At 34.7% G+C, this 15,038-nt stretch overlaps 2 protein-coding genes across 2 annotated transcripts; both read right to left on the minus strand.

Annotated features, from left to right (window-relative positions):
• Positions 1-652: 652 nt before the first annotated feature.
• On the minus strand, positions 653-1,630 carry LOC122729185 (olfactory receptor 2A1/2A42-like). The gene has a single exon (XM_043967904.1). It carries the CDS (start codon positions 1,586-1,588, stop codon positions 653-655), a length of 936 nt encoding a protein of 311 aa, XP_043823839.1. The 5' UTR covers positions 1,589-1,630.
• A 9,667-nt stretch (positions 1,631-11,297) lies between these two features.
• Positions 11,298-12,272, minus strand: LOC122729192 (olfactory receptor 2A1/2A42-like). Its single transcript, XM_043967912.1, has one exon. It carries the CDS (start codon positions 12,228-12,230, stop codon positions 11,298-11,300), a length of 933 nt encoding a protein of 310 aa, XP_043823847.1. The 5' UTR covers positions 12,231-12,272.
• Between the last annotated feature and the right edge of the window lie 2,766 nt (positions 12,273-15,038).

Here is a 15,038-nt window from a genome sequence, read left to right on the forward strand (position 1 = left end):
TTTTAAAAGAGGTAATTATTGGGGCAGCTAGATGACGCAGTGGATAAAGCACTCGCCCTGGATTCAGGTCCGGCCTCAGACACTTGACACCTACTAGCTGTGTGACCCTGGGCAAGTCACTTAATCCCAATTGCCTCACCAAAAAAAAAAGAGGTAATTATTAATATGTAGCAAAGATTTCAAAGTCACAATTGATCGATGTATTCTTTAGTGTTTTTTTTTTCTGATTGTTTTTATCCTTTGTAACAAGTGATACCTATATAGGTAGGGAAGGGGGAGGGATATACAAGTGATATAAAATAAAAATCTAACACTTTTAAGAGAATAAAAATAAAAGTACATTCATAAATATGTTAATTATCTACACAAATATCCAAGGTATAAGGGAAGGGGATTTAGAACAAGTGAGTTTAAATGGGAGCACAGGATGAATTCATCCAAGGTGTGGGAAGAAAGGAAAGATGAGGCAAACAGTCAGGCATATGAAATCATTCTAATAGGGGGCACCAGTAGAAAAAGGCAATTTGAAGATTCTGGAGTAAAACAAAAATAAGAGTAATTTAATCCCATTTCACTTATTCCATAAATTGTTAGAGATCCTATAGACCCACTTGCAGGTCTTTACTCCATAAATAAAGGTTCATGCAATCTCTCAAATTGGCCTTTCCTTCCTAAGCACTCTCCTTAGGGCACCCTTTACTTCTGCATTTCTCAGGCTATAGATCAAAGGATTTAGGGTAGGATTAAAGAAGCTGTAAAACAAAAAAAAAAGAATTTCCTTTTGCTCCTCAGAGTTCCTAGATTTAGGGGCCATGCAAGCTATGCTGGCACTACCAAAGAAAAGCCCTACCACACAGAGGTGGGAGGAGCAGGTGGAGAAGGCTTTCTTTCGACCTTCCCCTGACTGGATTCTCAGGATAGCACCAAGGATACGTGTGTAGGAGACTAGGACTAAGCAGAGGGGCCCAACTAAGATAAAAGCACAAGCAACAAAGATGACCAATTTGTTGAGCCATATGTCTGCACAGGCAAGTTTCAGTACAGAAAGGATTTCACAGAAGAAGTGGTTGATTTCCCGAGGCCCACAGAAGGGCAGCCTAAGGAGGAGAAGCACATGGACCAATGCCAGGAGGTATCCACATGCCCAGGATGTGACAGCAAGTGCAATGCATACTCCCCAGTTCATAATAATACTGTATCTGAGGGGATGACAGATTGCCGCATATCGGTCATAGCTCATCATAACCAGCAGAAGGCATTCTATGAGGGCAAACATCAAAAAGAAATAGGTCTGCATTATGCAACCTGCAAAGGAGATGGGCTTGGCTGGATCCAGGAGGTTTACCAGCATTTCAGGCACTGTGTTTGAGGCATAAGAGATGTCAACAATGGCCAGTTGTGAGAGGAAGAAGTACATGGGAGTGTGGAGTCGGGAGTCAAGACAAATCAGCCCCAGGATAACTCCATTTCCCAGCAGAGTGAAGGTGTACAGCAGGAAGCAGAGGCCAAAGAGAATTTGATGCATCTTAGGGCTAACAAGAAATCCCAGCAGGATGAAATCTGTCACTGTGGTCTGGTTGTTCTCCATAACCCTATGATGAAAACAAAGACGTTGAAGGAAGATATTAAAATGCAAGTTAAACTCACTTCCACTCAGTCCCATGAAACATATTTTGTTGATCTTTGTTAATTCTTCTTTGGTGATGTGGGGGAAGAGGGCAGAAAGAAGAAGGCTGAAACCAATAATTACTTCTGATGATTCTTTAACTTACTTTCCTATACATCTATAGAGTATACATTTGTAGACTATTTTGATATGCTACATAATTCCTGCCCTTCCAAAGTTAAACTTTTAAAATGGTATGGAAATACAAGGAAACTAGAAATGTGTGGAGCTACACAAGGATATAGAATTACTATGTAAACTTTTATAGTATAGGGAAAGGTAATGTCTCGTGATGGGAAGAAATGATGCTATACTATCTTAGGAAAGGACATGATTACAATAGCTGTGGTTTCCCTCAAAGTTTCATTGATAGAGTGAGATATTTGAAGATCTTTACAAAAATTGGTCTGAATTAAAGGCAGAAAAAAAGTGAGGATGTATTATTACTACCACCCATTTAGACTGAGGAGATCTGCCTCTGACACTCTGCTGAAAAAAAAAATACTATTCATACTGTCCCTGTGAATTCAAGATTAACTGAGAATGAATGATTCTGTTATTATGTATGATGAATAGGTCAAAGGTCTTATACATCTAGATCACTTTGATGATGAAGGGTCACTCAACTGTTCTGTTGAGAGGTATCTAACAATTGCATCTAAGGGTATTTTCCTAACTTTTCATTTTCTCCCACTGGACAATTTCTCATCAATCTCATAAACTCTTACTTTGCCCATATAACTCAAATATATGGAATCTGAGAGATGCTAAGTATGTGTGATTGTCAGACGTTGATGATATAGAACACAGTGAAAAAAAAAACACCAATTACTGTTATCTGAGAACTGAACACTAAAAGAAAATGTTTGATACTTCTTTACTGGGAAAAAGTATGACAATGGAAATAAAACCAAGAACTGCCTAATTCCCACTACTTCTTTAGAAAAAGATGATGAAACATCTGGAACTGTACCAAATACTAGGTGGCAATCTATATGATATCATGAAGAATAATGTACACCAGAGCATTACATTTTCATTTAGTGAAAGTAAAGATGATATGTCAGGGAGGGAAGTTTTTTTTTTTTGGGGGGGGGAATGGGGGGTTAAGTGACTTGCCCAGGGTCACATAGCTAGTAAGTGTCAAGTGTCTGAGGTCAGATTTGAACTCAGGTACTCCTGAATCCAGAGCCGGTGCTTTATCCACTGTGCCACCTAGCTGCCCCCAGTATTATTTTTAATCTACCTAGGATATAGTAACTTTTTGTATTCCGTCACATTTGACATCCTCAGAGAACATTCAAAGACAATCAAACTTTTGTTCGTCAACAATTTTGGGAGGACAGTAAAAGTTAAAATAATAATATTTATATCAAAAGCTTTAAGATTTGAAAAGTGTTTTATATATGCTATCTCACTTTATCCTTACAACACTCCTAGAAGGTAGGTGATATTATTATCTCCATTTTGCAGATGCAGAAACTGAGACTGAAAGAGGTAACACACCTTCCCCAGAATCACGTAGCTAGTAAGTCTTTGTGTCAGAACTGAAACCCAGAGAATACCGATTCCAAGTCGAACACTCTATCCACTATCTTTTCTAGCTGGCTAGAGAAAAGACATTGTACATCACCTCTTATTTATTTCTGCTTATTCCTTAAAAAGGAAAATTTTGCTAGGGTTCAATAGAAGTTAATTATTTCAATGGTTTTAGTAAGGGGCACATATCTAGAAGAAATTCTAGACCCACTGATGATTTAAATTTTTAATTCATGTAACAAGAAAATCAAGAATCCATTGTTGGAATTTGAATAAGGTGCTGAATTTTAAATGGATTTGGTTAATAAACTGAACATTTCAATCAAGTATTTAGATAACTTTTATCAGAACTCCAAAAGACTCTAGCAACCTAAATGCTTCTTGGAGGCAATGAGTCCAGTTTCATTTCTAATATTCATAGTAGTCTCTATATACAGAATATTTATGATTTTTTTATTCTGACCTTACTCTGTCACCTTTTACCACCAACTCCATCATTTGTGCAAAAGCATATTTTACCATGTGAGAGATGAAGAAATTAAAGTCAACTGAAATAAATATTAGTGTTTAGGTAATTGGATTGTAATTGCTGATGTAAAATTGCTGATGGATTCTGGATCTTGGAACTTCTGTAGAAAAATAAGTGAGATAGAACTTTGTGTTTCTCAAATATTATGCTCAGTCTGGAACTCATGAAATCCCTATATGCTTCTACACAAGTCTCCAACTCACTAATTTCTTTCATTCTAACAGAAAAAATAGGAGGAAAATTTTTCCCCAACCATTTTTAAAGTCACAAACTTAGTTGAGCTCCTTCTCCAAAGTCTCCTGTATCAATATTTGATAGGTTCAAGGAATGGAGTTTGATAGAAAAGGAATGGAGTCCACTTTGCTGTATTGCCCAAGAAGGCAATTTGAAATTTCAATTTATTAAGTTCAAGGAGGACTCACCTGAAGAATTAAATGGAGTCCAATGAATATTGGTACATAGATGTTGTGGAACAAATTCTCCCCATGGGTTGGGGATGGATTAGTATAACCTTCAGTCTCCTTCAGCTCAAAGATTCCGAGATCTAAAACTAGGTAATAAAGAATGTTATTGTCTTCACTGAAATTCACTTCACCTTCTGGTAAATAATATGTATGTGTAAAGAATAGTTTATGTAGATCACAAAGAATCCTGTAGATGTGCCAGATCACTGAGAAAATAGCCTATATTTCCCTTCACCTTCAGATAGGACCCTATCCTTACATTCTGGTGAGAAGGAAACCAATCTCTTTCATGGGTACATATATATATTTTTTTTTTTGTGAGGCAATTGGGTTAAGTGACTTGCCCAGGGTCACACAGCTAGTAAGTGTTAAGTGTCTGAGGCGGATTTGAAACTCAGGTACTCCTGACTCCAGGGCCAGTGCTCTATCCACTGTGCACTAGCTGTCCCCATGGGTACATATTTTAACCAAAGAAACAGTCTGATGTAGTGAATAGAGAGTTGGCCTAAGAGTCTATGCAACCCAGCTACAAGTCTGCACAACTGACATATATTGGCTCTGTGTTCCTGGAGGACATAATGAAAACTGAAGAAAATACAACAGAAAAAGCAAAAGAGGAAAATATACTCTTCTGAAATTCTCAAGAATTATATTTGCATGAATTTTAAAAATAAAAATAACAGACACACTGACAAACTTTAAAAAAATAAAACAGCCTGACAGTAACCCCTAGAAACTCTCTAGGAACTGATTTTGATCTATTATTTTCAAAGAGGTCTTCTTAAGCAAGAACTCGCTATAGCAATGAAATCTGAGGAAATTATTTATATATATATATCTATATATATATAATTGTGTCAATGTATACATAAATATGCACACATATATGGAATCAGTATATATGTGTACATATGCATACAAACATATATACATTTGTTTTTACAGGTATAAGGTATGTCCAGAGACTATGAACAGTGTGTCTATGTATATGTTTTTACAAAGAGTCACAATTTATTGATGTAGGAAATTCCTACTTATGCAGATCATTGACTCTTCTGCAACAGATTGTCTTAGAGATTTGCAAAGAGCCCTGCCAGTTCAGATTGACTTTGTCATGGTCATAGAACCAATATGTGTCAGAGAAGAGAACTTTGAACCTGGGTCCTATTGACTCTAAGGCTCTCTCTCTATTCACTATACCAGACACCCTCTTGGGCACACACATACACACATGTATTATATATACATACATACATACACATATATATGTATATATGTATACATTATATGTATGGAAAATATTAAATATGTAACAATTGGGTGGGTAAGATAGAAATATCTAATAATTTATGTATTTTTTCAAGAACTTAAATAGATGTAAATTCTTTGAGATTAGGACTTATTAAATATATTGTATGTGTATCTCCAGTAATTTGCATCGGTGCCTGGAACCTATTAGGTACTTAATAAATCTTTACTAGTTAATTAAATAATTGATCTACATACCATCTTTCAACAATAGGACTTTTTAAAAATATAGAACATAATTATTCTTTTTTTAAAAACTTTTTTTTTTCTTGTTAGGACAATAAGGGTTAAGTGACTTGCCCAGGGTCACACAGCTAGTAAGGTGTTAAGTGTCCTAAGGTCGGATTTGAACTCAGGTACTCCTGACTCCAGGGCGGTGCTTTATCCACTGCGCCCCTAGCTGCCCAGAACATAATTATTCTTGCTCAATTATTCACAAAAATCATGGATTCCTTATTCTCCTAAGGCCTTTACAAGTAAATCTCTGATTCCATCTCTCAAAACTCATAGTTTGTGAATTTTCAAAGACCTTTCTCACCTCTTATAAAAATTAAGTAATAGACATACCAAAGTCCTTGCCCATAAATGAAATCTGTACAATAAATCTACTTGAGCTATCTTCTTACCTCAAGTTATTAATAAGCAAAAACTCCTCTTTTCAATGCATAATGAAGAGTGAGGACAAGAGACATGGTATTTATAGAACTAGATGCTACAAAGAGTTGGCTCAGAACTCATAGCCAAGTGCTAGAAGGCCACCTGGGTATGGTCATGTGGAAGCTATACAGGAACGTGGAACAAGTTCTAGGGAGGTGATCTTTGAGATAAGATTAAAGCTTTCACTAGAGATTCAGGTTAACTCTCTGGCTGCTTCTTCAGCTTGAGGAAGGATGCCTGTGTCCTCCAGCAGCAAAGGTTTTCCTCTTTGATTAGCTCTGACTTATACTCTTGAGAATTCAGTGTAGGTGGAGAATCACAGACTTTCCCAAACACTAGCCTCCTCCCCACAGAGAAGCAAAGAAACAATTCTGCGTGAGGAAAATTTAAGACTGTTTCATGAGACCCTGGAGTCTGAAATTCCAGGAGAAAGGAAGAATTAGGTTACAAATTTATAATCTGAAAAATGTTTGGCCTAATAAGCATCCATGAACCTCTATAATTTTTTTTACCTCATACCACCATCCCCTTAGAATTAAGTGTAAGTTGAGAGAAGGCATAGTTTATATGTTATCAGTAGCAATAGCAACAGCCCTATATGATTCAAGTGATTTTGCAACCAGAATGGGGAGTCCAAAGAACTATAAATCCCAGGGGGGCTCATTAGATTCTATCACTTGACTTTCAATTGGAATACAATATTTGGTTTCCCAATGGAAATATCCCCAGTTCTGCAATTTAGAAATACTCTGAGCTCTACCCCTCAGGAGAGGATTAGAACTCTTTAAAGCCTGGGTCCATTTATAACAGTGACTACTCTTGCCCCCCTCATCTTGAGAACCATAGCAAATAGACTCTGAGATCTCTCTAGGGCCAAGCCTCTTAAATTTTTTCTATTCACAACCCTTTTTTGTCCACCAAGTTTTTACACAACCATGTGACATCATGAACAGTGAAAAAATCTTGTCCAAGGTTATGTTAGTAATAAACAGCAGATCTAGAACTTGAACCCACCTCTTGTGTCTCAGAGCTGGTGTTCTCTCTGCTACAACTGCTTCAACTGTAGATAAATCCTTTTTTTCATGAATCTAATTAATAAATCAGTCAACCCACTATAGAACAAAGAATCAGTGCATGATAGTGAGTACTGTGAACTATAGTTCCTCTAGTCCATCAAGTTTCTTTTCCCTGGCCTCTGACTTTGTACCTTTTTAAAAAAGTCAGTAACAATGTTAGTGTTTTTCTATTCAAGGAATTATATCCCAATTTGATAGAAAGAGTTGGGTTTCTTTCTCATTTATTCTTTACTTGTCCTGCCAATTTTATACCTTCCCTCAGCTATCTCTCACCATGGTAAATTTTCCTTTCCCAATGCCTACTAAGCAGGTAGGACATTATGACCTATTTTCTTGTCTAATAACTGCACGACAACTGGAGCCCACAACACCAATTCTAACTACTATCATGTCTGGAAGGGAGGGAGGGATAGAATTTAGAACTAAAAACTTTTTTAAAAAATGTTAAATTTGTTTTTAAATGTAATCGGGGGAAAATAAAATATTAGTTAGATTCATTAAAAATATTATTTAAAAAGAAAAAAGTATTTTTCTCATTCACAGATTCCTGTAAATGTTAACTAAGTTGGGTTCATGTCAAACAAAGGTTCATATAAAAATCATTGGGGAAATTTGCAAATTTGGCCTTTCCTTCTCTCTCAGTCAGAATTGGTTTGTATACTAGATTAATGATAAGTTAAATACAATTGTTGTTGGCACATTCAGTACTAAATCACAGAGTACCACATAAGTATTAGTATTTTTTCATGGATTCCTTTTTATCCTTTGTTTTAAGAGATTGTATTCTAGAATGGGGAGGAAAGATATACTGGGAATTAAAGTTGATATAAAATTGAAAAATATCAATAATGATTTTTTTAAAAACTTTGGCATCAGAGTGACAACATATCACATGGGGTATGTTTAGAAAATTTAGGAGATAATATGGAGAAGGCATATAAAGATATAGGTCATAAATATTATCTGAAAGAAGAAAGATCGAAATACTCCAAAATAAAGAAAGGGTAGAGAGAAGGTGAACAATCTAAGAATTTCAAAAGAGAATAGACTCACATAACAGGAAGAGCAAAGTTCAAGGAAAGGAAGAAACAATGAAAAACATACAATGAAGCAAAAATCCTCTAAGACAAATATTATTAACCAAAATAATGCAAAGAAAAATATATTGGGTTATTAACCTCAACAACAGCTTCATGAATGGAACAGTGTTGAAACTCCTATAAGACACATCAAAAATAGATAATAAATAACACTAGGAAATGTTATATTTAAAATTTCACCTTATTTAGATGTCTTTATCCATAAAAAAGTAATCAGACAAAATTATATTGAAACAATATGATGGTGAAATATGTGGAAAATTTAAAGGAGAGTCAAATAACTTCTGATAAAAAACAAAAGAGGAAAAGTGGGATAATAAGAACCAAAACCATATTATAGGTCAACTTGATTGGAAGAACATTTTAAAATTTCATAGGCAAAGATGAAGAACTAGAGAAGAGCCTGGAGAGAAGCTTCTTTCTAGAAAAGGGAGGAGGTTGGGTAAGCAAAAATTTGAGAAAATATGGAAGTAGAAGAAGGAATTTAGATACTGTGTTTTATAACTCAACAAACATGTTAGGCTATTAAATGGCCCAGGAAATAGGTTAATTACTAAAGATACAAAGGAAAAAAACCACCACCATCAATAACAAAAAAAACCCCAGTTCCTGTCCTCAAGATGCTAACATTACAATAGAGATAATTGTATAAACAACAAATGGAACAGAAGCAAATTTATTGAATTAAAAGGGTATTAGAACATTTTATTTAATCCAAAAAGCATTTGTTCTATGTAAAACATTATGTTAAGTACCCAAGAAGCATACTATGGCAGCATGTGATAGATGAAAACAAAAACAAAAGCTCAAACAACCAGAAAAGATAGGAACAAATGGATTTTTAAAAATTTGATTGTGTATATGTATTATATATTTTAATACATGTATTAGATACATACAATGTTATATATACATATATGATAAATATATTAAATGTGACAAATATAACATCGCATAAATGCATATCTATGTATATGTGTTATACATGCTTATATATAAATACATATATACATATAAATATATATGTATAAACTAGAGCCGTTATTATATTTATTGGGGATAAGCTAGAATCCTTTCTGACAAGGTCAGGAGTAAAGCAAAAATGTTTATTATGACATACACCATGATTTTAGAGAGTACTAGAAAAATTAGATGTAGCAATAAGACAAGAAAAAGAAATCAACAGAACAGACATAGTCATAGAGGAAATGCATTTTTCATTTTTAGAAATAATATTAAAATTTCTTTAGAAAACCCATGTATGTCAACTAAGAGATTAATTGAAACAATAACTTCAGCAAATTTGCAAGATACAAAATATATCTATGTAAACTGGAAGGAACTCTGTATATTACCAACAAAACCCAGAAGGACAGGATAAAAAGACAAATTCCATTTAAAATAACTACAAAATCAATAAAACACTTGAGAATCTTACTTGCCAAGATACATATATAGAAAAATTATTTGAATACAACAAAAAACCAGTCTTTATTGAAATGTAGACCTAAATAATTACAGAAATAAAAATTGTCTATCAAAAGGCCAAGTCAATATAGTAAAAAGTACGTTGCCATCTAAAAATCATTTACTTATTTAGTGTCATAGAAATCATACTAACAAAAGATTGCTTTGTAGAGTTAGGGGGGAAAATCATCTGGTGCAAAAAAAAAAATCCTCAAGAATAATAGTGAAAAAAGGGAGGAAGATCCTACTAGTACCAGATCTCAAGCCATAAAGCAATGTACTAATAATATATATAGGCTAAAATAGAGCAGTTGAGGAATGTATATACAATTCATTACATATGTAATTATCATATATTATATGTCTATATAAGATTGCATGCGTCTAACTTTAAAAAATATAATACAGATATAATCAAATTAAAGAAAAATCCATTTGTTCTTATGTTTTCTGTTTTTTGTTTATTTTTAAAATAACAGATTAGCTTAAAACATATATAAGTTAATGAACATAACCTACTATTAAATAATACCCAGGGTACATAAACAAAAAATTTTGGGAAAACTAGAAAATGATCTAGAAGAAATCATCAACAAATGAATAGATCAATCTGTATAATATGATAAACTGCAAAATTAGGTATAGTTAAACATATCATTCTGCATCTCAGCATAAATTCCAAAAGGATTCATAACTTCAGCATAAAAAATGAATCATAGGAGTAAAGATGAAATTACCTTTCAAATTTATAAATAGAAAAATAATAGTTTATGACAAAAAAGGAGATGGATGGACAGAAAAGATAAAGGCAACAATTGAGATTACATAATTTAAAAACAGGCAAACAAAATCAAATGAAAACAAAACAAGAAGAAAAGAATAAACAAGAAAAAAATTGACACAATTTTCTCCAAGGTTGTAACTTCCAATATATATGAGGAAACAATTCAAATTTATAAGAATAAGAGCCATTCCCAAATTGATAAATGTTAAAAACATCAAAATACAGTCAATTTTCAAAGGAAGGAGTCCAAGTTGTTAGTAAAAAAAAAAGAAAAGAAAATGCACTAAATCATGAACAATATAGACTTCAAATTCGACCAACTCTGAGTACAAAGGGTGTGCATAAATTAGTATTTTTTTCAGTATAGTTCCAAAATACTTTCCAGAATGGATGTACCAATTCTCAGATCATTTCCCTGTACTGCTCTCACATTCAGGGTCTGAGAGGATAGGACACAGAAAAAAATGTTTCAATGAGATTACAGGATGTATGGAGGCAAGTCACAGAAATAAAGGAAATGCAGGGTAAAAATAAAGAGGTTCAGATGCATGCTCTAGGAAGTGATATAAGTAGAAAAAGGGAGCTTCAGAATTTTTTAAAAAAGGTGAAAAAAGGTTGATTTAATGTCATGGCACTACTCATCTTGTGATAAAATCCAAAATAACCAATCCTTTCCCTTCCAACACAAAAAAATTCCATTCAATCCCTTAACCTTGTCTCTTACTCCTAAGGAGTCTCCTTAGGGCACCCTTTACCTCTGCATTTCTCAGGCTATAGATCAAGGGATTTAGGGTAGGATTAAAGAAGCTGTAAAACAAGAAAAGAATTTTCTGTTGCTCCTCAGAGTTCCTGGAGTTAGGGGCCATGTAAGTGATAATGGCACTACCAAAGAAAAGCCCTACCACACAGAGGTGGGAGGAGCAGGTGGAGAAGGCTTTCTTTCGACCTTCCCCTGACTGGATTCTCAGGATAGCACCAAGAATACGTGTGTAGGAGATTAAGACTAAGCACAGGGGCCCAACTAAGATAAATACACAAGCAACAAAGATGACCAATTTGTTGAGCCATATGTCTGCACAGGCAAGTTTCAGTACAGAAAGGATTTCACAGAAGAAGTGGTTGATTTCCCGAGGCCCACAGAAGGGCAGCCTAAGGAGGAGAAGCACATGGACTAATGCCAGGAGGGATCCACATGCCCAGGATGTGACAGCAAGTGCAATGCATACTCCCCAGCTCATAATAATACTATATCTGAGGGGATGACAGATTGCCACATATCGGTCATAGCTCATCATTACCAACAAAAGACATTCAATGTGGGCAAATGTCATAAAGAGATAGGTCTGCATTATGCAACCTTCAAAAGAGATGGGCTTGGCTGGATCCAGGAGATTTGCCAGCATTTCAGGCACTGTGTTTGAGGCATAAGAGATGTCAACAATGGCCAGTTGTGAGAGGAAGAAGTACATGGGAGTGTGGAGTCGGGAGTCAAGACAAATCAGCCCCAGGATAACTCCATTTCCCAGCAGAGTGAAGGTGTACAGCAGGAAGAAGAGGCCAAAGAGAATTTGATGCATCTTAGGGCTAACAAGAAACCCCAGCAGGATGAAATCTGTCACTGTGGTCTGGTTGTTCTCCATAACCCTATGATGAAAACAAAGATGTTGAAGGAAGATATTAAAATGCAAGTTAAACTTACTTCCACTTAATCCCATGAAAAACATAATTGTTGATCTCTGTTAATCCTTCTTTGGTGATGTTGGGGAAGAGGGCAGAAAGAAGAAGATTGAATTCAATAATAAATATCTCTACTAATTATTTAATTTGCTTTCCTATACATAAATTGATAGACTGTTTTGATCTGCTACATATTGTTGCCCTTACCAAAGTTAGACTCTAAAAATTACCTGGTAATACAGGAAACTAGAAATGTGTGGAGCTACACAAAGGTACAGAAATACTATGTAAACTTTTACAATGTAAGACGAGGTAATGTCTCTTGTGATGGGAAGAAAGAATGTCATATTATCTTAGGAAAGGAAATTATTCTAATTCTTTGGGTTTCCCTCAAATGTTCATTGAGAGGATGAGTTATTTCAAGGTCTTTAGTATAACTGGTTTTGGTCAGAGGCAGAAAGAAATTAGGATGTATTATCATTATTATTTTTTGGTGGGACAACGGGGGTTAAGTGACTTGCCCAGTTTCACAGAGCTAGTAAGTGTCAAGTGTCTGAGGCTGGATTTGAACTCAGGTCCTCTTGAATACAGGGCCAGTGCTTTATCTACTGTGCTACCTAGCTGCCCCCTATTAGGATGTATTATAACTGCTGCCCATTAACTAAATCTGAGTATATCTGCTTCTAACTTTGTGGTCAACAAAATACATTTACTTTTCATCCTGCCCCCTGTGAGCCCAATGTTAATTGTAATGCATTATTTTGTTACTTTGCATGATGAATAGGTCAAAATTCTTAAAAGTCTAGATCAATTTGATGATAAAGGATCACATAAGTTTCTTCTATTGAGAGGTAGCCAACAGTTGCATCTTAGCACATTTTCTTAACTTTTCATTTTTTCCCACTGGACAATTTCTCATCAGTCTCATAAGCACTTGCATTTCCAGTATAACTCAAGTATCTTGAATTTGAGAGAAGCCAAATATGTACAAATTGTCAGATGTTCTTTCCACTGAAGACAGCAGTAGAAATCACCTATTACTATTATCTTGTGGAATGGAAATAGTCAATGAACAGTGAAAGGCACCAAATGTCATATATTCAGATACTTCCTCACTGGGAAGAAGGAAGATGATGATGGTAATAATAACATAAAGGACAGCCTGGTTTAAGCAATTCTTTATAAAAATAATGAAACATCAAAAATGCATGAAATATGAGGCAGCTAAGTGGCACAGTGGATAAAGCACTGGCCCTGAATTCAAGAGGACCTGAGTTCAAATCCGGTCTCAGACACTTGAAACTAGCTTTGTGACTCTGGGCAAGTCACTTAACCCCTCATTGCCTTGCAAAAACAAAAAATTTTAAAAAAGCATGAAATACTATATCTATGTGACATTATCAAAATTAACATGCTAGAGCAATGCATTTTCCTGTAGTGCCAGTGAAAGTTATAAGGGAGGAATTTTTTTTAACATATCTAAGATTTGGTAACTTTTGCATCCTATCACATTTGCCATCCTTGGGGAAAATTTAAAGCTGATGAAATTTTTGAGTTGTAAAAGCTTTGATAAGACAATAATCACTAAAAAGACAATAATGACTAAAATAATAATTGACATTTGTACAGAAAACTTTAAAATTTGCTCAGTGTTTTATGTGTGTTATTTCACTTGATCCTCACAATGCTCCTAGAAATTATGTGTAATTATATCACCATTTTGCAGATACAGAAACTGAAACTGAAAAAGATGACGTACCTTTCTCAGAATCACATAGCTAGTAAGTGTTTGTGTTAGGATTCAAACCCAGAGCATCCTGAGTCCAAGCCCAAAACTCTATCTGTTTAGCTGATTAGACGAAAGACATTCTACCTCTACATCTGACAAACTGAAAGACTTTCAGGTAATTGTAACTAAGTGACCAGAACTCAATGGAACATTTGATATTAAAGATCCAGAGGAAATACATGGAAAACATTAAAGACTAATTATAAGGCACTGATTCAAACTATTTACTTATGTGAAAATGTTATTATTTTCTTAAAACTGTAATGAAGGCTAAGGTAGTTTGCAAAAGTGGTGGGCTGAGTTGTGTACTCACAAAAGAATATAATACAATGAGTTTTGTATAGCTTAGACATACATTTGCTTAAAGTACTATAAAGTTTCAAAAATAAGCTTTTGGTATCTCGTAAATTATATCAAAAGTTTATGAGGTGGGCAATATATTTCAAAAAGCAAAGGAACTAGGGTTTTATCCAAAAAATATCTACCCAGCAAAGTTGAGTATAATCCTGAATGAAAAAAAAATGGACATTTGAGAAACTGAGAGACTTTTAGGTATTTGGAACCAAGAGACCAGACCTCAATGGAAAATTTGATATAAAAAATCCAGAGGAAATATATGGAAAACTTTGAAGACTAATTATAAAGCACTCTGTTTAATTACGATATGTGAAAATGCTATCAATATTCTTAAAACTGTCATGATACCTAAGGTAGTCTGAAAAAAGTTTTGGGGCTGATTTTTGTATGATGAGGTGATTCTAAAAAATAAAATTTTGTTGGAAATGGTAAAAAGGAGGTTTTATAAAAATGGGGCCTGAAAGAAAGGAGTAATAATGGTGAGGCAGGTAGTGGGGTGGAGAGCTGGTCGTGTTGGAACCTTGCTCTCATCTGTGTTAAAATGAAAACCAAGTGTACATCAGGAGAGGTTTAGAAATTTTCTGAACTTATAGAGAGGTAAGAAACCTAGGGTACAGGGTAAGCG

Source organism: Dromiciops gliroides, chromosome 5 (genome assembly GCF_019393635.1).
Source record: "Dromiciops gliroides isolate mDroGli1 chromosome 5, mDroGli1.pri, whole genome shotgun sequence".
NCBI classification, from domain to species: domain Eukaryota; kingdom Metazoa; phylum Chordata; class Mammalia; order Microbiotheria; family Microbiotheriidae; genus Dromiciops; species Dromiciops gliroides.

Coding starts and splice junctions, on each gene's coding strand:
- LOC122729185 (XM_043967904.1), bottom strand. CDS start 1,588: ATGGAGAACAACCAGACCACAGTGACAGATTTCATCCTGCTGGGATTT.
- LOC122729192 (XM_043967912.1), bottom strand. CDS start 12,230: ATGGAGAACAACCAGACCACAGTGACAGATTTCATCCTGCTGGGGTTT.